Source organism: Salmo trutta, unplaced genomic scaffold (genome assembly GCF_901001165.1).
Source record: "Salmo trutta unplaced genomic scaffold, fSalTru1.1, whole genome shotgun sequence".
NCBI classification, from domain to species: Eukaryota; Metazoa; Chordata; class Actinopteri; order Salmoniformes; family Salmonidae; genus Salmo; species Salmo trutta.
Window position 1 is genome coordinate 303,052 of NW_021822297.1, and position 26,309 is coordinate 329,360.

Here is a 26,309-nt window from a genome sequence, read left to right on the forward strand (position 1 = left end):
AAAGCAGATGAAAGCGGTGAGGGAGATCAAGGGAACCTTTGGAGTGAATCTACATGAAGCTGTGTGAGTCTAGGGATGACTCACTCAGAACAAGGTTTCCATCGCTCTGTGATGCTGCGGATGGAAGTTGATGTTGCAGAGGGACAATTAGGGTTGAACAATTCTAGAAACTTTGTCGAAAGTTTCCAGTTTTTTCTCTCAGAAATCCTGGTTGTCAGATTCCCAGACACAGGAGAGAAGGGAAGAAGTAGGAACAGAGTTTTAGAGGTTCAGGAGGCTGGTTGGGAGGTTTGAAGAAGAGTCACTTACAATGAGAGGAGAGTCTCTGCCCATGGAGATGACTGTTCTGTTGACTGTCCTCAGGAGCTTCTCCATGATGATCTGGACATGCCACTGAGTAGGACCCTGGACACACAAGATGGAGGAGGAGGAGGAGGAGGAGGACAAGAGATTAGGTTGATATTTCACTGAGGAAATCGATAGACACAGAATGTTTTCAACAGTGTATGTTGAGATTTATAAAACTGGCTAGTTTGGGTCCTGGATGCTAATTGGCTGAAACAGTAGTTCAACTGTGCGTATATCAGACAATATATAACGGGTATGATGCAAAAATGCTTGTTTTATCACAAACCCCCGAGGAGCCGTATTGCTATTATAAACTGGTTACCAATGTAATTAGAGCAGGAAAAAAGAAATGTTTTGTCATACTCGCCGTATACGGTCTCCGTGGTATACTCGCCGTATACGGTCTCCGTGGTATACTCGTGGTATACGGTCTCCGTGGTATACTCGCCGTATACGGTCTCCGTGGTATACTCGTGGTATACGGTCTCCGTGGTATACTCGCCGTATACGGTCTCCGTGGTATACTCGCCGTATACGGTCTCCGTGGTATACTCGCCGTATACGGTCTCCGTGGTATACTCGTGGTATACGGTCTCCGTGGTATACTCGCCGTATACGGTCTCCGTGGTATACTCGCCGTATACGGTCTCCGTGGTATACTCGTGGTATACGGTCTCCGTGGTATACTCGCCGTATACGGTCTCCGTGGTATACTCGCCGTATACGGTCTCCGTGGTATACTCGTGGTATACGGTCTCCGTGGTATACTCGCCGTATACGGTCTCCGTGGTATACTCGCCGTATACGGTCTCCGTGGTATACTCGCCGTATACGGTCTCCGTGGTATACTCGTGGTATACGGTCTCCGTGGTATACTCGTGGTATACGGTCTCCGTGGTATACTCGTGGTATACGGTCTCCGTGGTATACTCGCCGTATACGGTCTCCGTGGTATACTCGCCGTATACGGTCTCCGTGGTATACTCGCCGTATACGGTCTCCGTGGTATACTCGTGGTATACGGTCTCCGTGGTATACTCGTGGTATACGGTCTCCGTGGTATACTCGTGGTATACGGTCTCCGTGGTATACTCGCCGTATACGGTCTCCGTGGTATACTCGCCGTATACGGTCTCCGTGGTATACTCGTGGTATACGGTCTCCGTGGTATACTCGTGGTATACGGTCTCCGTGGTATACTCGTGGTATACGGTCTCCGTGGTATACTCGCCGTATACGGTCTCCGTGGTATACTCGCCGTATACGGTCTCCGTGGTATACTCGCCGTATACGGTCTCCGTGGTATACTCGTGGTATACGGTCTCCGTGGTATACTCGTGGTATACGGTCTCCGTGGTATACTCGTGGTATACGGTCTCCGTGGTATACTCGTGGTATACGGTCTCCGTGGTACACTCGTGGTATACGGTCTCCGTGGTATATCAGACCGTATGCAGCGTTGTGTCTCAGAACAGTCCTTAGCCGTGGTATATCAGACCGTATGCAGCGTTGTGTCTCAGAACAGTCCTTGGCCGTGGTATATCAGACCGTATGCAGCGTTGTGTTGTGTCTCAGAACAGTCCTTAGCCGTGGTATATCAGACCGTATGCAGCGTTGCGTTGTGTCTCAGAACAGTCCTTAGCCGTGGTATATCAGACCGTATACTGCGTTGCGTTGTGTCTCAGAACAGTCCTTAGCCGTGGTATATCAGACCGTATGCAGCGTTGTGTCTCAGAACAGCCCTTAGCCGTGGTATATCAGACCGTATGCAGCGTTGTGTCTCAGAACAGTCCTTAGCCGTGGTATATCAGACCGTATGCAGCGTTGTGTCTCAGAACAGTCCTTAGCCGTGGTATATCAGACCGTATGCAGCGTTGTGTCTCAGAACAGTCCTTAGCCGTGGTATATCAGACCGTATGCAGCGTTGTGTCTCAGAACAGTCCTTAGCCGTGGTATATCAGACCGTATGCAGCGTTGTGTCTCAGAACAGTCCTTAGCCGTGGTATATCAGACCGTATGCAGCGTTGTGTCTCAGAACAGTCCTTAGCCGTGGTATATCAGACCGTATGCAGCGTTGTGTCTCAGAACAGCCCTTAGCCGTGGTATATCAGACCGTATGCAGCGTTGTGTTGTGTCTCAGAACAGCCCTTAGCCGTGGTATATTGGCCATATACCACACCTCCGCGTGCCTTATTGCTTAAATATACCACAAACCCCTGAGATGCTTTATAAATGATGATGCTAGTCATCTTTGTTGCTTTGCAAACATCCTTAACACAAATACGGAGCTATATTGTATGTTATTTTTTACAATTATATTATTTTATACTAGTAGAACTGCTCAGAGAAAGAGATTTTGTTGAACAAGTAATACAATAAAGAAGACAGGAAGAGGGTTATGACGTGTGCTTGGGGAGGTTGTCTTCATGGAAGATCTACTTGGGGCCCATTTTCAGGCAACCTTGTTTTAGGCTAAAATGTCCTGTTACTGGGTAAAGTTCATGATGCTGTTGACCTTATTAACAAGACCCCCAGGACCAGTGGAAGCTAAATAACAAGACCCCCAGGACCAGTGGAAGCTAAATAACAAGACCCCCAGGACCAGTGGAAGCTAAATAACAAGACCCCCAGGACCAGTGGAAGCTAAATAACAAGACCCCCAGGACCAGTGGAAGCTAAATAACAAGACCCCCAGGACCAGTGGAAGCTAAATAACAAGACCCCCAGGACCAGTGGAAGCTAAATAACAAGACCCCCAGGACCAGTGGAAGCTAAATAACAAGACCCCCAGGACCAGTGGAAGCTAAATAACAAGACCCCCAGGACCAGTGGAAGCTAAATAACAAGACCCCCAGGACCAGTGGAAGCTAAATAACAAGACCCCCAGGACCAGTGGAAGCTAAATAACAAGACCCCCAGGACCAGTGGAAGCTAAATAACAAGGACCCCCAGGACCAGTGGAAGCTAAATAACAAGACCCCCAGGACCAGTGGAAGCTAAATAACAAGACCCCCAGGACCAGTGGAAGCTAAATAACAAGACCCCCAGGACCAGTGGAAGCTAAATAACAAGACCCCCAGGACCAGTGGAAGCTAAATAACAAGACCCCCAGGACCAGTGGAAGCTAAATAACAAGACCCCAGGACCAGTGGAAGCTAAATAACAAGACCCCCAGGACCAGTGGAAGCTAAATAGCAAGACCCCCAGGACCAGTGGAAGCTAAATAACAAGACCCCCAAGACCAGTGGAAGCTAAATAACAAGACCCCCAGGACCAGTGGAAGCTAAATAACAAGACCCCCAGGACCAGTGGAAGCTAAATAACAAGGACCCCCAGGACCAGTGGAAGCTAAATAACAAGACCCCCAGGACCAGTGGAAGCTAAATAGCCCCATAACATCAATGACCCACTACCATATGTTACCATAACATCAATGACCCACCACCATATGTTACCATAACATCAATGACCCACCACCATATGTTACCATAACATCAATGACCCACCACCATATGTTAACATAACATCAATGACCCACCACCATATGTTACCATAACATCAGTGATCCACCACCATATGTTACCATAACATCAGTGACCCACCACCATATTTTACAGTAGGTATGAGGTACTTTTCTGCATACATGTCCTATTTTTCGACGGCGAATCCACCACTAGTGTGTGTGGCCAAAGAGCTCTATTTCCAAGTCACCTGACCATAGCAGCACCTGAAGTTTACGAAGAAGCCACTGTGACATTACAGACCAATCAGATCTAATCTCTTGGCATTTCCAACCCCTTCATTATCTCAGCCAATCATGGCTAGCCAGGAGGATGAAGGGCACAGCGAGCAGGGGGAGTGGGGATCTGGGCTGTCTGTGGACGAATCCATCTAAGACAGTGGCACGCTAGCTACCGCTTCCACTGCCCCAAAACCTTCAATAATTCAGTGCTATTTTCACACACACAACACACACACACACACACACACACACACACACACACACACACACACACACACACACACACACACACACACACACACACACACGCATCACTCCATCTCCAATCTTTAAAGGTAGTATCTGATCTCTCCTCTCAATGTGTCAGGTATGACGCATGACATTATGCAATCCCAACAGGGCCCTCTCTCATGTTTCTATACCATCTCTGACGTCACTGTGCCTTTTGATTTCAGCACCGCTCTGTTGCTTTCCAGACACAATAACTAATGGAGTTCTGGGCTGAATTCATATCACATGGAGTGAAAGAATAAGTGCAGGGAATGGTTGGGGGAAAAAAACGATGATATTGAGTGATGGTTCTCTCTCTGTATTGAATTATGGGAACTCTGCCAATGAAACCAACTCAATTATTGAAGGAAAGATCCATGAAATAATCATTTGTTTCTGATATGGAACGGGATTACAGCAATTATATCAGAAACTCTGTAGTGCAGGACATTAATACATTCCAGAGATTCATCTAGTAGTCCCACAGCTGCTTTTCACTAGCGTGTTGTTTTTACTGGAGTGGATGGAGGAGAGTGGACTAACAGGTGATCAATATTATATTTAATACAGTGGACTAACAGGTGATCAATATTATATTTAATACAGTGGACTAACAGGTGATCAATATTATATTTAATACAGTGGACTAACAGGTGATCAATATTATATTTAATACAGTGGACTAACAGGTGATCAATATTATATTTAATACAGTGGACTAACAGGATATCAATATTATATTTAATACAGTGGACTAACAGGTGATCAATATTATATTTAATACAGTGGACTAACAGGATATCAATATTATATTTAGTATAGTGGACTAACAGGTGATCAATATTATATTTAATACAGTGGACTAACAGGAGATCAATATTATATTTAATAGAGGACTAACGTGATCAATATTATATTTAATACAGTGGACTAACAGGTGATCAATATTATATTTAATACAGTGGACTAACAGGTGATCAATATTATATTTAATACAGTGGACTAACAGGTGATCAATATTATATTTAATACAGTGGACTAACAGGTGATCAATATTATATTTAATACAGTGGATTAACAGGATATCAATGTTATATTTAATACAGTGGACTAACAGGATATCAATATTATATTTAATACAGTGGACTAACAGGATATCAATGTTATATTTAATACAGTGGACTAACAGGTGATCAATATTATATTTAATACAGTGGACTAACAGGTGATCAATATTATATTTAATACAGTGGACTAACAGGTGATCAATATTATATTTAATACAGTGGACTAACAGGTGATCAATATTATATTTAATACAGTGGACTAACAGGATATGAATATTATATTTAATACAGTGGACTAACAGGTGATCAATATTATATTTAATACAGTGGACTAACAGGTGATCAATATTATATTTAATACAGTGGACTAACAGGTGACCAATATTATATTTAATACAGTGGACTAACAGGTGATCAATATTATATTTAATACAGTGGACTAACAGGTGATCAATATTATATTTAATACAGTGGACTAACAGGTGATCAATATTATATTTAATACAGTGGACTAACAGGTGATCAATATTATATTTAATACAGTGGACTAACAGGTGATCAATATTATATTTAATACAGTGGACTAACAGGTGATCAATATTATATTTAATACAGTGGACTAACAGGAGATCAATATTATATTTAATACAGTGGACTAACAGGAGATCAATATTATATTTAATACAGTGGACTAACAGGTGATCAATATTATATTTAATACAGTGGACTAACAGGTGATCAATATTATATTTAATACAGTGGACTAACAGGTGATCAATATTATATTTAATACAGTGGACTAACAGGTGATCAATATTATATTTAATACAGTGGACTAACAGGTGATCAATATTATATTTAATACAGTGGACTAACAGGATATGAATATTATATTTAATACAGTGGACTAACAGGTGATCAATATTATATTTAATACAGTGGACTAACAGGTGATCAATATTATATTTAATACAGTGGACTAACAGGTGATCAATATTATATTTAATACAGTGGACTAACAGGTGATCAATATTATATTTAATACAGTGGACTAACAGGTGATCAATATTATATTTAATACAGTGGACTAACAGGTGATCAATATTATATTTAATACAGTGGACTAACAGGTGATCAATATTATATTTAATACAGTGGACTAACAGGTGATTAATATTATATTTAATACAGTGGACTAACAGGTGATCAATGTAATAAAGTTAGAGTGGACCTGGGCTCGTACCACAACACATCTCAGAGAAGGAGAACTGATCTACAATCAGTTAAGCTTCATTTGTTTTTATTTCACCTTTATTTAACCAGGTAGGCCAGTTGAGAACAAGTCCTTTATTTAACCAGGTAGGCCAGTTGAGAACAAGTCCTTTATGTAACCAGGTAGGCCAGTTGAGAACAAGTCCTTTATTTAACCAGGTAGGCTAGTAGAGAACAAGTCCTTTATTTAACCAGGTAGGCCAGTTGAGAACAAGTTCTCATTTACAACTGCGACCTGGCCAAGATAAAGCAAAGCAGCGCGACAAAAACAATGACACAGTTACACATGGGATAAACAAACCCACAGTTAATAACGCAATAGAAGATCTGTATACAGTGTGTGCACATGACGTAAGGAGGTAAGGCAATAAATAGGCCAATAGTGGCGAAGTAATTACAATTTAGCAATTAACACTGGAGTGATAGATGTGCAGATGATGATGTGCAAGTAGAGATACTGGGGTGCAAAAGAGCAAGAGGATAAATAATATGGGGATGAGGTAGTGGGTTGGGCTATTTACAGATGGGCTGTGAACAGCTGCAGCGATCGGTAAGCTGCTCTGACAGCCGACGCTTGAAGTTAGTGAGGGAGATATATGTCTCCAGCTTCAGTGATTTTTGCAGTTCGTTCTGTCATTGGCAGTATAGAACTGGAAGGAAAGGCAGCTAAAGGAGGTGTTGGCTTTGGGGGTGACCAGTGAGATATACCTGCTGGAGCGCGTGCTACGGGTGGGTGTTGCTATGGTGACCAGTGAGATATACCTGCTGGAGCGCGTGCTACAGATGGGTGTTGCTATGGTGACCAGTGAGATATACCTGCTGGAGCGCGTGCAACGGGTGGGTGTTGCTATGGTGACCAGTGAGCTGAGATAAGGCGGGGCTTTACCAAGCAAAGACATATAGATGACCTGGAGTCAGTGGGTTTGGCGACGAATATGTAGCGAGGACCAGCCAACGAGAGCATACAGGTCGCAGTGGTGGGTAGTATATGGGGCTTTGGTGACAAAATGGATGGCACTGTGATAGACTGCATCCAATTTGCTGAGTAGATTGTTGGAGGCTATTTTATAGATGACATCACCGAAGTCGAGGATCGGTAGGATGGTCAGTTTTATGAGGATATGTTTGGCAACATGAGTGAAGGATGCTTTGTTGCGAAATAGGAAGCCAATTCTAGATTTAATTTTGGATTGGAGATGCTTAATGTGTCTGGAAGGAGAGTTTACAGTCTAACCAGACACCCAGGTATTTGTAGTTGTCCACATATTCTAAGTCAGAACCGTCCAGAGTAGTGATGCTGGACGGGCGAGCAGGTGCAGGCAGCGATCGGTTGAAGAGCATGCATTTAGTTTTACTTGCATTTAAGAGCAGTTGGAGGCCACGGAAGGAGAGTTGTATGGCATTGAAGCTCGTCTGGAGGTTTGTTAACACAGTGTCCAAAGAAGGGCCAGAAGTATACAGAATGGTGTCGTCTGCATAGAGGTGGATCAGAGACTCACCAGCAGCAAGAGCAACATCATTGACATATACAGAGAAAAGAGTTGGCCCAAGAATTGAACCCTCTGGCACCCCCATAGAGACTGCCAGAGGTCCGGACAACAGGCCCTCTGATTTGACACACTGAACTCTACCTGAGAAGTAGTTGGTGAACCAGGCGAGGCAATCATTAGAGAAACCAAGGCTACTGAATCTGCCGATAAGAATACGGTGATTGACAGTCGAAAGCCTTGGCCAGGTCGATGAAGAGGGCTGCACAGTAATGTCTCTTATCGATGGCGGTTATGATATCGTTTAGGACCTTGAGCAGAGGGGTCTGAATATAGGGGACACTATAGAACAGAGGGGTGTGAATATAGGGGACACTATAGAACAGAGGGGTCTGAATATAGGGGACAGTATAGAACAGAGGGGTCTGAATATAGGGGACAGTATAGAACAGAGGGGTCTGAATATAGGGGACACTATAGAACAGAGGGGTGTGAATATAGGGAACACTATAGAACAGAGGGGTGTGAATATAGGGGACAGTATAGAACAGAGGGGTGTGAATATAGGGGACACTATAGAACAGAGGGGTCTGAATATAGGGGACACTATAGAACAGAGGGGTCTGAATATAGGGGACACTATAGAACAGAGGGGTCTGAATATAGGGGACACTATAGAACAGAGGGGTGTGAATATAGGGGACAGTATAGAACAGAGGGGTGTGAATATAGGGGACACTATAGAACAGAGGGGTCTGAATATAGGGGACAGTATAGAACAGAGGGGTCTGAATATAGGGGACAGTATAGAACAGAGGGGTGTGAATATAGGGGACAGTATAGAACAGAGGGGTCTGAATATAGGGGACAGTATAGAACAGAGGGGTCTGAATATAGGGGACACTATAGAACAGAGGGGTGTGAATATAGGGGACAGTATAGAACAGAGGGGTGTGAATATAGGGGACACTATAGAACAGAGGGGTGTGAATATAGGGGACACTATAGAACAGAGGGGTCTGAATATAGGGGACACTATAGAACAGAGGGGTGGTGAATATAGGGGACAGTATAGAACAGAGGGGTGTGAATATAGGGGACACTATAGAACAGAGGGGTCTGAATATAGGGGACACTATAGAACAGAGGGGTCTGAATATAGGGGACACTATAGAACAGAGGGGTCTGAATATAGGGGACACTATAGAACAGAGGGGTCTGAATATAGGGGACACTATAGAACAGAGGGGTGTGAATATAGGGGACACTATAGAACAGAGGGGTGGTGAATATAGGGGACAGTATAGAACAGAGGGGTGTGAATATAGGGGACACTATAGAACAGAGGGGTCTGAATATAGGGGACACTATAGAACAGAGGGGTCTGAATATAGGGGACACTATAGAACAGAGGGGTGTGAATATAGGGGACAGTATAGAACAGAGGGGTGTGAATATAGGGGACAGTATAGAACAGAGGGGTCTGAATATAGGGGACACTATAGAACAGAGGGGTGTGAATATAGGGGACACTATAGAACAGAGGGGTCTGAATATAGGGGACACTATAGAACAGAGGGGTCTGAATATAGGGGACACTATAGAACAGAGGGGTCTGAATATAGGGGACACTATAGAACAGAGGGGTCTGAATATAGGGGACAGTATAGAACAGAGGGGTCTGAATATAGGGGACACTATAGAACAGAGGGGTGTGGATATAGGGGACAGGATAGAACAGAGGGGTGTGAATATAGGGGACACTATAGAACAGAGGGGTGTGAATATAGGGGACACTATAGAACAGAGGGGTGGTGAATATAGGGGACACTATAGAACAGAGGGGTGTGAATATAGGGGACACTATAGAACAGAGGGGTGTGAATATAGGGGACACTATAGAACAGAGGGGTGTGAATATAGGGGACAGTATAGAACAGAGGTAGTGGTGGGTGTCTGTGTGTTCCTCACCACATCCTTCCTGTAGAGCACCTCCAGAATGTTACTCAGTAGCTGACAGCAGGCCTCCAGTTCCTCCTGTTTCTCCAGATGAAACTTCAGCTGTTCTGTCATCAGAGGAAGCAGGATCTCCCGGCAGTCTGCAGGAAACATACAGTACCAATCAATCTACCCATCCATCTACCCACCTATCCATCTATCTACCCACCCATCCATCTACCCATCCATCCATCTACCCACCCATCCATCTACCCACCCATCCATCTACCCACCCATCCATCTACCCACTCATCCATCTACCCACTCATCCATCTACCCACTCATCCATCTACCCACCCATCCATCTACCCACCCATCCATCTACCCACCCACCCATCCATCTACCCACCCATCCATCTATCCATCTACCCACCCATCCATCTACCCACCCATCCATCTATCCATCTACCCACCCATCCATCTACCCACCCATCCATCTACCCACCCATCCATCTACCCACCCATCCATCTACCCACCCATCCATCTACCCACCCATCCATCCATCCACCCACCCATCCATCCATCTACCCATCCACCCATCCATCCATCCATCCATCCATCTACCCACCCATCCATCCATCCATCCACCCACCCACCCACCCACCCATCCATCCATCCACCCACCCATCCATCCATCCATCCATCCATCTACCCACCCATCCATCCATCCATCTACCCACCCATCCATCCACCCATCCATCCATCTACCCACTCATCCATCTACCCACCCATCCATCTACCCATCCATCCATCTACCCACCCATCCATCTACCCATCCATCCATCCATCTACCCACCCACCCATCCACCCACCCATCCATCTATCCATCTACCCACTCATCCATCTACCCACCCATCCATCTACCCACCCATCCACCCATCCATCCACCCACCCATCCATCTACCCACCCATCCATCCATCCATCCATCCATCTACCCATCCATCCATCCATCCATCCACCCATCCATCCATCTACCCACCCATCCATCTACCCACCCATCTACCCACCCATCCATTCATTCATCCACAAAGTACTAAAGTAACCCAGCCTAAGCCCTAAGATTTTATTTAAATGTATTTGTTATTTTGGAACTTCTGTGAGTGTAATATTTACTGTACATTTTTTATTGATTATTTCACTTTTGTTTATTATCTACTTCACTTGCTTTGGCAACGTTAACATATGTTTCCCATGACAATAAAGACATTAAATTGAAAGAGAGAAATACAGAGAGAGAGGGAGTGAAAGAGAGAGAGAGAGAGGGAGCGAGAGAGGGAGCGAGAGAGAGAGAGGGAGAGAGGGAGCGAGAGAGAGGGAGCGAGAGAGAGGGAGCGAGAGAGAGGGAGGGAGAGAGAGAGAGGGAGAGAGAGAGAGGGAGAGAGAGAGGGAGCGAGAGAGGGAGAGAGAGAGGGAGCGAGAGAGAGGGAGCGAGAGAGAGAGAGGGAGGGAAAGAGAGAGGGGGGGAGAGAGGGAACAGGAGTGAGAGAAAGGGAGCGAAAGAGTGAGAAAGAGAGAGAGAGAGAGACAGCGAGTAGGAAATCCATATGGAGAGAGTTACCCGAGGCGGTCTATGATAAATTAACATATGTTATTAAACCCAGAAATTCCAATCTAGAGGTATAGCACAGTGCCGTGTGGTTAAAATGAAAGTTAGGGGCCTGAGGGACAAACAGTGGGAAGGATAGAGAGGAGGATGGAGGGACATGGGGTCAGAGAGAAGAGGAGGAATGGAGGGACATGGGGTCAGAGAGAAGAGGAGGAATGGAGGGACATGGGGTCAGAGAGGAGGAATGGAGAGACATGGGGTCAGAGAGGAGGAATGGAGAGACATGGGGTCAGAGAGAAGAGGAGGAATGGAGGGACATGGGGTCAGAGAGGAGAGGAGGAATGGAGAGACATGGGGTCAGAGAGGAGAGGAGGAATGGAGGGACATGGGGTCAGAGAGGAGAGGAGGAATGGAGGGACATGGGGTCAGAGAGGAGAGGAGGAATGGAGAGACATGGGGTCAGAGAGGAGAGGGGAATGGAGGGACATGGGGTCAGAGAGGAGAGGAGGAATGGAGAGACATGGGGTCAGAGAGGAGAGGAGGAATGGAGGGACATGGGGTCAGAGAGGAGAGGAGGAATGGAGGGACATGGGGTCAGAGAGGAGGATGGAGGGACATGGGGTCAGAGAGGAGGAATGGAGAGACATGGGGTCAGAGAGGAGAGGAGGAATGGAGGGACATGGGGTCAGAGAGGAGGATGGAGGGACATGGGGTCAGAGAGGAGGAATGGAGAGACATGGGGTCAGAGAGGAGGATGGAGGGACATGGGGTCAGAGAGGAGAGGGGAATGGAGGGACATGGGGTCAGAGAGGAGAGGAGGAATGGAGGGACATGGGGTCAGAGAGGAGAGGAGGAATGGAGAGACATGGGGTCAGAGAGACGAGGAGGAATGGAGAGACATGGGGTCAGAGAGGAGGAATGGAGAGACATGGGGTCAGAGAGGAGAGGAGGAATGGAGGGACATGGGGTCAGAGAGGAGGAATGGAGAGACATGGGGTCAGAGAGGAGAGGGGAATGGAGGGACATGGGGTCAGAGAGAAGAGAGGAATGGAGAGACATGGGGTCAGAGAGAAGAGAGGAATGGAGAGACATGGGGTCAGAGAGGAGAGGAGGAATGGAGGGACATGGGGTCAGAGAGGAGAGGAGGAATGGAGGGACATGGGGTCAGAGAGGAGAGGAGGAATGGAGAGACATGGGGTCAGAGAGGAGAGGAGGAATGGAGAGACATGGGGTCAGAGAGGAGAGGAGGAATGGAGGGACATGGGGTCAGAGAGGAGGATGGAGGGACATGGGGTCAGAGAGGAGAGGAGGAATGGAGAGACATGGGGTCAGAGAGACGAGGAGGAATGGAGAGACATGGGGTCAGAGAGGAGGAATGGAGAGACATGGGGTCAGAGAGGAGAGGAGGAATGGAGGGACATGGGGTCAGAGAGGAGGAATGGAGAGACATGGGGTCAGAGAGGAGGAATGGAGAGACATGGGGTCAGAGAGGAGAGGAGGAATGGAGGGACATGGGGTCAGAGAGGAGGAATGGAGGGACATGGGGTCAGAGAGGAGAGGAGGAATGGAGGGACATGGGGTCAGAGAGGAGAGGAGGAATGGAGAGACATGGGGTCAGAGAGGAGGAATGGAGAGACATGGGGTCAGAGAGGAGAGGAGGAATGGAGAGACATGGGGTCAGAGAGGAGAGGAGGAATGGAGGGACATGGGGTCAGAGAGGAGGAATGGAGAGACATGGGGTCAGAGAGGAGAGGAGGAATGGAGAGACATGGGGTCAGAGAGAAGAGGAGGAATGGAGAGACATGGGGTCAGAGAGGAGAGGAGGAATGGAGAGACATGGGGTCAGAGAGGAGAGGAGGAATGGAGGGACATGGGGTCAGAGAGGAGGAATGGAGAGACATGGGGTCAGAGAGGAGAGGAGGAATGGAGAGACATGGGGTCAGAGAGGAGGAATGGAGAGACATGGGGTCAGAGAGAAGAGGAGGAATGGAGAGACATGGGGTCAGAGAGGAGAGGAGGAATGGAGAGACATGGGGTCAGAGAGACGAGGAGGAATGGAGAGACATGGGGTCAGAGAGGAGAGGAGGAATGGAGAGACATGGGGTCAGAGAGAAGAGAGGAATGGAGAGACATGGGGTCAGAGAGGAGGAATGGAGAGACATGGGGTCAGAGAGAAGAGAGGAATGGAGGGACATGGGGTCAGAGAGACGAGGAGGAATGGAGAGACATGGGGTCAGAGAGGAGAGGAGGAATGGAGGGACATGGGGTCAGAGAGACGAGGAGGAATGGAGAGACATGGGGTCAGAGAGGAGAGGAGGAATGGAGGGACATGGGGTCAGAGAGGAGGATGGAGAGACATGGGGTCAGAGAGGAGGAATGGAGAGACATGGGGTCAGAGAGAAGAGAGGAATGGAGGGACATGGGGTCAGAGAGGAGAGGAGGAATGGAGAGACATGGGGTCAGAGAGAAGAGAGGAATGGAGGGACATGGGGTCAGAGAGGAGGAATGGAGAGACATGGGGTCAGAGAGGAGAGGAGGAATGGAGGACCTTCCTCATCCATCCATCCCCTGGTCAGAAGCTCAGTAAAAAACTCAAAGGGGCAATGGATGATTTCTACATCCACTTGTGGATATACAGCCATTCATTATTGAACAGTATATATATAATGAATGTCTGGAGGGAAGTTCACCTGTCTAACCCAGTGGTCAGCAACTATCTGAATCCAAGATCACGTTCTCAGTCAGAAACAGAGATATAAGCAGCATGAACCTAATGAAAGCAGTTGTGTAGGAAAGAGGTTTGTGCAGTAGGTGTAATACATTATCCCAGCATATTGACTATATGTCTGCCCTGACAACATGATTCTTCTCAGACCACATTATATTACACAACTCCAGCGTGGATAACAACATGGATCAGTTGCTGTGTCACTTGCAGAGTGAAATATTCCTCGATATATGAAATAAAAAGACAACAACAAGCTTCTAACACCAAGAAGTAATTTGGTACACTTGGCTGCTCATTCACCGCAGCTGCAGAGCGAGAGGGAGGAGGGAGGAGTGGGTTTTATGTTTGTAAAAGTGTTGAATGAAAAAACAGTGTTGACACTACTGAATATAAACTCACTCGTAAAAAAAACCCAGCTCTTTACTGTGGTCTTTGACGGTCTCTCTCTGGTCACGGTTTTAAAGGTTAAAGGTATCAAACTTTACTGTGGTCTTTGACGGTCTCTCTCTGGTCACGGTTTTAAAGGTTAAAGGTATCAAACTTTACTGTGGTCTTTGACAGTCTCTCTCTGGTCACGGTTTTAAAGGTATCAAACTTTACTGGTGTCTATGACAGTCTCTCTCTGGTCACGGTTTTAAAGGTATCAAACTTTACTGTGGTCTTTAACAGTCTCTCTCTGGTCCCGGTTTTAAAGGTATCAAACTTTACTGTGGTCTTTAACAGTCTCTCTCTGGTCACGGTTTTAAAGGTTAAAGGTATCAAACTTTACTGTGGTCTATGACAGTCTCTCTCTGGTCACGGTTTTAAAGGTTAAAAGGTATCAAACTTTGCTGTGGGGTCGTGGAAGCAGTAGGCGCTGTGATTTGAGCTATCTGATTGGCCAGCGCAGTAGGAGCACTTCAATTAGCCACAACACTCCTGGTCCGCTGGAGAGGCGGAGTTCGACTGTTCAGACAAATGAAATGGTTCAAAATGGGAACATTTTGGTGCACAGGGCTTCTGAATCAGGTCCACCTACCGCCAACAGGGCTTCTGAATCAGGTCCACCTACCGCCAACAGGGCTTCTGAATCAAGTGGAACTACCGCCAACAGGGCTTCTGAATCAAGTGGAACTACCGCCAACAGGGCTTCTGAATCAAGTGGAACTACCGCCAACAGGGCTTCTGAATCAGGTGGAACTACCGCCAACAGGGCTTCTGAATCAAGTGGAACTACCGCCAACAGGGCTTCTGAATCAGGTCCACCTACCGCCAACAGGGCTTCTGAATCAAGTCCACCTACCACCAACAGGGCTTCTGAATCAGGTACACCTACCGCCAACAGGGCTTCTGAATCAGGTACACCTACCGCCAACAGGGCTTCTGAATAAATGAAATATTAGGAACACAGGTCTTTGTGTGTTTTCTCCAGAAATGTTTGGTGATCCACTAGGAACACCTTGCTTGGTGATCCACTAGGAGAACCTTGTTTGGTGATCCACTAGGAAAACCTTGTTTGGTGATCCACTAGGAGAACCTTGTTTGGTGATCCACTAGGAACACCTTGTTTGGTGATCCACTAGGAAAACCTTGTTTGGTGATCCACTAGGAAAACCTTGTTTGGTGATCCACTAGGAACACCTTGTTTGGTGATCCACAGGAAAACCTTGTTTGGTGATCCACTAGGAAAACCTTGTTTGGTGATCCACGAGGAGAACCTTGTTTGGTGATCCACTAGGAGAACCTTGTTTGGTGATCCACTAGGAAAACCTTGTTTGGTGATCCACTAGGAACACCTTGTTTGGTGATCCACTAGGAACACCTTGTTTGGTGATCCACTAGGAACACCTCGTTTGGTGATCCACTAGGAACACCTTGTTTGGTGATCCACTAGGAACACCTTGTTTGGTGATCCACTAGGAACACCTTGTTTGGTGATCCACTAGGAACACCTTGTTTGGTGATCCACTAGGAACACCTTGTTTGGTGATCCACTAGGAACACCTTGTTTGGTGATCCACTAGGAACACCTTGTTTGGTGATCCACTAGGAAAACCTTGTTTGGTGATCCACTAGGAACACCTTGTTTGGTGATCCACTAGGAAAACCTTGTTTGGTGATCCACTAGGAAAACCTTGTTTGGTGATCCACTAGGAACACCTTGAAGATCAACCTCTTGTTTTAGTCATTTGTTTCTAAACAATATAACGGTAAACAAACACTGTTTCTCAAAACGTGGTTAAACTATAACGTTGATATGATGGATGGTCAGTCCTTGTATCCATAGCTCTGTCTATGACAGTGGTTACACTTCTCCAGCCCCACCACCCCTCAGCTATTACATTTTACATTTTAGTCATTTAGCAGACGCTCTTATCCAGAGCGACTTACAGTAGTGAATGCATACATTTCATTTCATACATTTATTCATTTTATTTTTTTCCTGTGCTGGCCCCCCGTGGGAATCGAACCCACAACCCTGGTGTTGCAAACACCATGCTCTACCAACTGAGCTACAGGGAAGCTATAAAACCCAAACGTTGTAATTGTTTGAAATGTCGATTGCCCCTTTAATGATTCTACATCTGCATTGCTTGTTGTTTAGGGTTTTAGGCTGGGTTTCTGTATAAGCACTTTGTAACATCTGCTGATGTAATAAAAAAAAATAATGTTTTTAAAAAAAAAGGGCTTTATAAATACATTTGATTTATTGACATTGTGGTTCCATCTGCGGTGTACAGGGCAGAAAGCTAAGCCGTGTGCTGTCAGTCAAAAGCTTAGGGGGACACCGGTGAGTAATCTTCCTGATGCTGAAACACCAAATAAAAAGCTCCAATCTGAGGGACTCTGGCTCATTGTCTACAGTGTTTATTACCATGTCTTTCCAGTGCTGAAATTCCCTCCCTCTCCCCTCTCCCTCCCTCCCTCCCTCCCTTCCTCCCTTCCTCCCTCCCTCCCTCCATGGGAAACATACACACAAACACTCACCCTCTCACACACACAGAAGAACACTCAGACCCACACACACAAACAGAGACAAGCTTTCCAGTCCTCCCACATAGCCAGATGAACAGTACAAATGAATCTGTTTGCGTGGGATAAAAACACAGAGGCACTTCAGAAATGACAGGCCATCCACATTGTTGCATGGAGTGGCTGGCTAAGGTTCAATAGACTAGACCAGCGGGTTGGGGTTGGTCCATGTTTGTTAGGGTTTAATATATTAGACTAGAGGGTTGGTCCATGTTCGTTAGGGTTTAATATATTAGACTAGAGCGGGGGTCCATGTTCTCTAGGGTTTAATATATTAGACTAGAGGGTTGGTCCATGTTCTCTAGGGTTTAATATACTAGACTAGAGCGGGGGTCCATGTTCACTATGGTTTAATATACTAGACTAGAGCGGGAGTCCATGTTCACTATGGTTTAATATACTAGACTAGAGCGGGAGTCCATGTTCACTATGGTTTAATATACTAGACTAGAGCGGGGGTCCATGTTCACTATGGTTTAATATACTAGACTAGAGCGGGGGTCCATGTTCTCTAGGGTTTAATATATTAGACTAGAGCGGGGGTCCATGTTCTCTAGGGTTTAATATATTAGACTAGAGGGTTGGTCCATGTTCTCTAGGGTTTAATATACTAGACTAGAGCGGGGGTCCATGTTCACTATGGTTTAATATACTAGACTAGAGCGGGAGTCCATGTTCACTATGGTTTAATATACTAGACTAGAGCGGGAGTCCATGTTCTCTAGGGTTTAATATATTAGACTAGAGCGGGGGTCCATGTTCGTTAGGGTTTAATATATTAGACTAGAGGGTTGGTCCATGTTCGTTAGGGTTTAATATACTAGACTAGAGCGGGGGTCCATGTTCTCTAGGGTTTAATATACTAGACTAGAGCGGGGGTCCATGTTCACTAGGGTTTAATATATTAGACTAGAGCGGGGGTCCATGTTCACTATGGTTTAATATACTAGACTAGAGCGGGGGTCCATGTTCGCTAGGGTTTAATATACTAGACTAGAACGGGGGTCCATGTTCACTATGGTTTAATATATTAGACTAGAGCGGGGGTCCATGTTCGTTAGGGTTTAATATACTAGACTAGAGGGTTGGTCCATGTTCGTTAGGGTTTAATATACTAGACTAGAGCGGGGGTCCATGTTCTCTAGGGTTTAATATACTAGACTAGAGGGTTGGTCCATGTTCGTTAGGGTTTAATATACTAGACTAGAGCGGGAGTCCATGTTCTCTAGGGTTTAATATACTAGACTAGAGCGGGAGTCCATGTTCACTATGGTTTAATATACTAGACTAGAGCGGGAGTCCATGTTCTCTAGGGTTTAATATACTAGACTAGAGCGGGAGTCCATGTTCTCTAGGGTTTAATATACTAGACTAGAGCGGGAGTCCATGTTCACTAGGGTTTAATATATTAGACTAGAGGGTTGGTCCATGTTCTCTAGGGTTTAATATATTAGACTAGAGGGTTGGTCCATGTTCTCTATGGTTTAATATACTAGACTAGAGCGGGGGTCCATGTTCGTTAGGGTTTAATATACTAGACTAGAGGGTTGGTCCATGTTCGCTAGGGTTTAATATACTAGACTAGAGCGGGGGTCCATGTTCGTTAGGGTTTAATATACTAGACTAGAGGGTTGGTCCATGTTCGCTATGGTTTAATATATTAGACTAGAGCGGGGGTCCATGTTCGTTAGGGTTTAATATATTAGACTAGAGCGGGGGTCCATGTTCACTATGGTTTAATATACTAGACTAGAGCGGGGGTCCATGTTCGTTAGGGTTTAATATACTAGACTAGAGCGGGGGTCCATGTTCACTATGGTTTAATATACTAGACTAGAGCGGGGGTCCATGTTCTCTAGGGTTTAATATATTAGACTAGAGGGTTGGTCCATACTAGACTAGAGGGTTGGCCCATATTAGACAAGAGGGTTGGCCCATATTAGACAAGAGGGTTGGCCCATATTAGACTAGAGGGTTGGTCCATATTAGACTAGAGGGTTGGTCCATATTAGACTAGAGGGTTGGTCCATATTAGACTAGAGGGTTGGTCCATATTAGACTAGAGGGTTGGCCCATATTAGACTAGAGGGTTGGCCCATATTAGACTAGAGGGTTGGTCCATATTAGACTAGAGGGTTGGTCCATATTAGACTAGAGGGTTGGTCCATATTAGACTAGAGGGTTGGCCCATATTAGACTAGAGGGTTGGCCCATATTCACTATGGTTAAGTATATTAGACTAGAGGGTTGGTCCATATTAGACTAGAGGGTTGGCCCATATTAGACTAGAGGGTTGGTCCATATTAGACTAGAGGGTTGGTCCATATTAGACTAGAGGGTTGGCCCATATTAGACTAGAGGGTTGGCCCATATTAGACTAGAGGGTTGGCCCATATTCACTATGGTTAAGTATATTAGACTAGAGGGTTGGCCCATAGACTAGCGGGGGAATATTGTTCTAACGGGGGAATAGGGTTATAATGGGGTTATAATAGGGATATAGGGTTATAATGGGGGAATGGGGTTATAATGGGGGCATGGGGTTATAATGGGGGCATAGGGTTATAATGGGGGCATAATGGGGTTATAACAGAGATAAAATGGGGGAATAGGGTCATAATGGGGGAATGGAGTATAGGGTTATAACTGAGTTACATTGGGTTATAACAGAGTTATAATGGGGGAATGGGGTTAAAATGGGGTTATAATGGGGTTATAGGGTTATAATGGGGAGTAGGGTTACAATGTGGTTATAGGGTTACAATGGGGGAATAGGGTTATAATGGGGGAATAGGGTTATAATGGGGGAATAGGGTTATTATGGGGTTATAATGGGGGAATAGGGTTATAATGTGGTTATAGGGTTATAATGGGGTTATAATGGGGGAATAGGGTTATAATGTGGTTATAGGGTTATAATGGGGGAATAGGGTTATAATGGGGGAATAGGGTTATAATGGGGTTATAGGGTTATAATGGGGTTATAGGGTTATAATGGGGTTATAGGGTTATAGGGTTATAATGGGGTTATAATGGGGGAATAGGGTTATAATGGGGGAATAGGGTTATAATGGGGTTATAATGGGGTTATAGGGTTATAACGGGGTTATAATAGGGTTATAATGGGGTTATAGGGTTATAATGGGGTTATAATGGGGGAGTAGGGTTATAATGGGGTTATAATGGGGGAATAGGGTTATAATGTGGTTATAGGGTTATAATGGGGTTATAATGGGGGAATAGGGTTATAATGGGGGAATAGGGTTATAATGGGGTTATAGGGTTATAATGGGGTTATAGGGTTATAATGGGGTTATAGGGTTATAATGGGGTTATAATGGGGGAATAGGGTTATAATGGGGGAATAGGGTTATAATGGGGTTATAATGGGGTTATAGGGTTATAACGGGGTTATAATAGGGTTATAATGGGGTTATAGGGTTATAATGGGGTTATAATGGGGGAATAGGGTTATAATGGGGGAGTAGGGTTATAATGGGGTTATAATGGGGGAATAGGGTTATAATGTGGTTATAGGGTTATAATGGGGTTATAATGGGGGAATAGGGTTATAATGTGGTTATAGGGTTATAATGGGGTTATAATGGGGGAATAGGGTTATAATGTGGTTATAGGGTTATAATGGGGTTATAATGGGGGAATAGGGTTATAATGGGGGAATAGGGTTATAATGGTGTTATAGGGTTATAATGGGGTTATAGGGTTATAATGGGGTTATAGGGTTATAATGGGGTTATAGGGTTATAATGGGGTTATAGGGTTATAATGGGGGAATAGGGTTATAATGGGGTTATAATGGGGGAATAGGGTTATAATGGGGGAATAGGGTTATAATGGGGTTATAATGGGGTTATAGGGTTATAACGGGGTTATAATAGGGTTATAATGGGGTTATAATGGGGTTATAGGGTTATAATGGGGTTATAATGGGGTTATAATGGGGGAATAGGGTTTTATCTGGTACTAAAGGAATCCTGATACTCCTAAATGTGTTATGTATCCACTGGAAACCATTTCGGCTCTCCCTTGGAGTCGAAGCTAGAGGCCTGTTTCATGGTGTAATTTCCTGTCATTTGTAATTGGTTTAGAGGTCAGTAGAAAGCACACAGAGAGAGTTCCCATAGAAAGAGCCAGCTGTTCTTTCTCTCATCCATCTACATTAGACCAGTGCTTTGGGCAGGCAGTGTGTCTGTCCTTAACCATCCACACTGAACTACCACTGGATCTCTCACTCTCAGCTCAGCGCTTCTGTCTGTCCTTAACCATCCACACTGAACTACCACTGGATCTCTCACTCTCAGCTCAGCGCTTCTCACTGTGTCTCACTGCTAAGTGTGTGTGTGTGTGTGTGTGTGTGTGTATTGGGCTGGGTGTGTATTGGGATGTGTGTGTGTGTATTGGGCTGGGTGTGTATTGGGCTGGGTGTGTATTGGGATGTGTGTGTGTGTGTAATGAGCTGGGTGTGTATTGGGATGTGTGTTTGTGTGTAATGAGCTGGGTGTGTATTGGGCTGGGTGTGTATTGGGCTGGGTGTGTATTGGGCTGGGTGTGTGTTGGGCTGGGTGTGTATTGGGCTGGGTGTGTATTGGGCTGGGTGTGTATTGGGCTGGGTGTGTATTGGCTGGGTGTGTATTGGGCTGGGTGTGTATTGGGCTGGGTGTGTATGGGCTGGGTGTGTATTGGGCTGGGTGTGTATTGGGCTGGGTGTGTATTGGGCTGGGTGTGTATTGGGCTGGGTGTGTATTGGGCTGGGTGTGTATTGGGCTGGGTGTGTATTGGGCTGGGTGTGTGTTGGGCTGGGTGTGTATTGGGCTGGGTGTGTATTGGGCTGGGTGTGTATTGGGCTGGGTGTGTATTGGGATGTGTGTTTGTGTGTATTGGGCTGGGTGTGTATTGGGGTGTGTGTGTATTGGGCTGGGTGTATATTGGGGTGTGTGTGTATTGGGCTGGGTGTGTAATGGGCTGGGTGTGTATTGGGGTGTGTGTTTGTGTGTATTGGGCTGGGTGTGTATTGGGCTGGGTGTGTATTGGGTGTGTGTGTATTGGGCTGGGTGTGTAATGGGCTGGGTGTGTATTGGGCTGGGTGTGTGTTGGGCTGGGTGTGTATTGGGCTGGGTGTGTATTGGGCTGGGTGTGTATTGGGCTGGGTGTGTATTGGGCTGGGTGTGTATTGGGGTGTGTGTGTATTGGGCTGGGTGTGTGGGGAGGTGAAATCTAGTTCCTAACATGGAGCCCAAAGGCCCAGGTGTCTGTAGCAAAGCTTTCCCTCAATCAGCAGACTACGACTAGTTAATGTGACAGAGTCCATGAGACAGCACACGCTAACACGGCTAGCATGGCACACACACACACACACACACACACACGGCTAGCATGGCACACACACACACACAGACACTAACACACACACACACACACACACGCACACACACACACACACACACACAGACACTAAGACAGGGCTAGCGTGTCTCACCACAGTAGGCTGTATGGAGGACCAGCGTCTCTGGTGAACATCCATTACCTTCAGGGCAGCTTGGCAGGAAGGAAGAGTTTAAATCCTCCCCTCTAGCACAGAGCAGCCTGACATGATACAGAACTACAGGGACACCTTCCTCAACTACCTGCCATGGTGGCTGACAGAGGGAGAACGAGATGGAGAGAGAGACAGAGAGAGATGGAGAGAGGGGGAAAAGAGAGATGGAGAGAGAGACAGAGAGAGGGGGGAAGAGAGAGATAAGGAGAGAGAGATGGAGAGGAGGGAAGAGAGAGATGGAGAGAGAGACAGAGAGAGGGGGGAAGAGAGAGATACGGAGAGAGAGATGGAGAGGAGGGAAGAGAGATACGGAGAGAGAGAGATGGAGAGGGGGGAAGAGAGACGGAGAGAGGCGAAGAAAGGGGGGAGAGAGAAACAGAGAGAGGAGAGAGAAACAGAGAGAGGAGAGAGACTATCAAGCTGACAGAGTGATCTAGAATAGATCATATGGATTAGTGTGGTGGGGTCTCCTCTAACACAGAGACAACAGGACTGACTGCAGCATCACCCTGACATAACCCTGTTACACCTTAACACGGCACCCTGGAGACCAGCGTGTTGGGGTTTCATCGTGTGTGGGGCTTGGCGTGCGGGGCTTGGCGTGCGGAGCTTGGCGTGTGGGGCTTGGCGTGCGGGGCTTGGCGTGCGGAGCTTGGCGTGTGGGGCTTGGCGTGCGGGGCTTGGCGTGTGGAGCTTGGCGTGCGGGGCTTGGCTGTGCAGAGCTTCAAGGTCGAGGCTTCAGCGTGCAGAGCTTGGCTGTTTGGCTCGCTGCGTGTGGAGCTTGGCTGTTTGGCTCGCTGCGTGTGGGGCTTGGCGTGTGGGGCTTGGCTGTTTGGCTCGCTGCGTGTGGGGCTTGGCGTGTGGGGCTTGGCTGTTTGGCTCGCTGCGTGTGGGGCTTGGTGTGTGGGGCTTGGCTGTTTGGCTCGCTGCGTGTGGGGCTTGGCGTGTGGAGCTTGGCTGTTTGGCTCGCTGCGTGTGGGGCTGGCAGAGATGGTGCTGAGTAGTGGAGTACTTACCGTGCTGTGTGAAGAGATCACTGTGGACGATGTCGATGAGGCAGTGTAGCTTCTGTTTGACCAGACGACCCAGAGGAACCTTCAGAATGAACTCTGTGAACAGTTTACTGTAAAGACAAACAACAACAGCATGAACTCTGTGAACAGTTTACTGTAAAGACAAACAACAACAGCATGAACTCTGAACAGTTTACTGTAAAAACAAACAGAATGAACTCTGTGAACAGTTTACTGTAAAGACAAACAGGCAGTAGGTTCAGTTTGGTGGAATGTAAAGTATTTAGCTGTTGTGTCATAGTGACTGCAACATAGTTGTTGTAATGACAGAGGCTGTCTCAGGCTGACAACAGTTCCCTGTATATAGCCTTCAACCCATGTTGTACGTGTCTGACTACAGTATACTGACATGACTAACCCACGGGTATTACATGGAACAACTACATCCTGTTAACAACATGGGTATTACATAGAACACAACTACATCCTGTTAACAACATGGGTATTACATAGAACAACTACATCCTGTTAACAACATGGGTATTACATAGAACAACTACATCCTGTTAACAACATGGGTATTACATAGAACACAACTACATCCTGTTAACAACATGGGTATTACATAGAACACAACTACATCCTGTTAACAACATGGGTATTACATAGAACACAACTACATCCTGTTAACAACATGGGTATTACATAGAACACAACTACATCCTGTTAACAACATGGGTATTACATAGAACAACTACATCCTGTTAACAACATGGGTATTACATAGAACACAACTACATCCTGTTAACAACATGGGTATTACATAGAACACAACTACATCCTGTTAACAACATGGGTATTACATAGAACAACTACATCCTGTTAACAACATGGGTATTACATAGAACAACTACATCCTGTTAACAACATGGGTATTACATAGAACACAACTACATCCTGTTAACAACATGGGTATTACATAGAACACAACTACATCCTGTTAACAACATGGGTATTACATAGAACACAACTACATCCTGTTAACAACATGGGTATTACATAGAACACAACTACATCCTGTTAACAACATGGGTATTACATAGAACACAACTACATCCTGTTAACAACATGGGTATTACATAGAACACAACTACATCCTGATAACATGGGTATTACATAGAACAACTACATCCTGTTAACATCATGGGTATTAAATTGACCATATGTTTTATGCAGTACATTCTTTGAGGAAAATGTTCTCTGAGGAAAGCACATTCATGGGATGAGGGATGAGGGGGAGTTCTCCTTAGCTAGAGGATGGGTACTGAAGTTCTGCATGCTGCTGTTGGAGGAAAGAGTTTGGCAAGGGATGAAACATTCTCAACATGGCCTCAATTCATCCCTCTCTTCTCCTCAGCCAGGTTTGTGTTGACAACTGGAGCAACTAATCCCTGCTCTACTGTCAGTGCGGAAGAAAAGCAGAAAGCTTGCCCTCCACCTACCTTTCCTTCGCTCTGATAAAACAGCTTTGCCCTGCCGGCGCTATCAAATAACAGGAAACGGGAGCTTGGGTGGAAAGTAGAAAGCCAGCTACACAGAAAGGCCAGCTGAACACTGTAATCTGTGATTAGAAAAGAAGCCAGGGACAGAGCATGTGGGGAAATGACACTGTACGGGCTTTGTATTCAGGTGTTTTCTGGCTTTAACACTGGACACTGTGGGGAACAGGAGACCAGAGGAGAAGAGGAGAAGACGGAGGAGAGGAGAAGAGGGAGGGAGGAGAGGAGGATAGAAGAGGAGGGAGGAGAGGAGAAGAGGGAGGAGAGGACAGAGGGAGGAGAGAAGGATAGAAGAGGAGGGAGGAGAGGAGAGAGGGAGGAGAGGAGGGAGGGAGGAGAGGAGGATAGAAGAGGAGGGAGGAGAGGAGAGAGGGAGGAGAGGAGGGAGGGAGGAGAGGAGGATAGAAGGAGGGAGGGGAGGAGGGGAGAAGAGAAGGGAGGGAGGAGAGGAGGGTAGAAGAGGAGGGAGGGAGGAGGATAGAAGGAAGGAGGGAGGAGAGGAGGGTAGAAGAGGAGGGAGGGAGGAGAGGAGGATAGAAGAGGAGGAAGGGAGGAGAGGAGGATAGAAGGAGGGAGGGAGGAGAGGAGGATAGAAGAGGAGGAAGGGAGGAGAGGAGGATAGAAGGAGGGAGGGAGGAGAGGAGGGTAGAAGAGGAGGGAGGGAGGAGAGGAGGATAGAAGGAGGGAGGGAGGAGAGGAGGATAGAAG

The 26,309-nt window shown here is 46.1% G+C and overlaps 1 protein-coding gene across 1 annotated transcript in view; it reads right to left on the minus strand.

Moving 5' to 3' along the window:
- Nucleotides 1-246: 246 nt before the first annotated feature.
- Nucleotides 247-26,309, minus strand: part of LOC115181565 (dedicator of cytokinesis protein 1-like) — a 196,669-nt gene continuing 170,606 nt past the window's right edge. Inside the window, exons 24-26 of the mRNA XM_029743459.1 lie at nt 24,046-24,152; nt 10,158-10,285; nt 247-405 (exon numbers count right to left, since the gene is read on the minus strand). Coding sequence (XP_029599319.1) covers nt 262-405; nt 10,158-10,285; nt 24,046-24,152 — 379 coding nt within the window. The 3' untranslated portion in view covers nt 247-261. The remainder of the gene's footprint in view (nt 406-10,157; nt 10,286-24,045; nt 24,153-26,309) is intronic.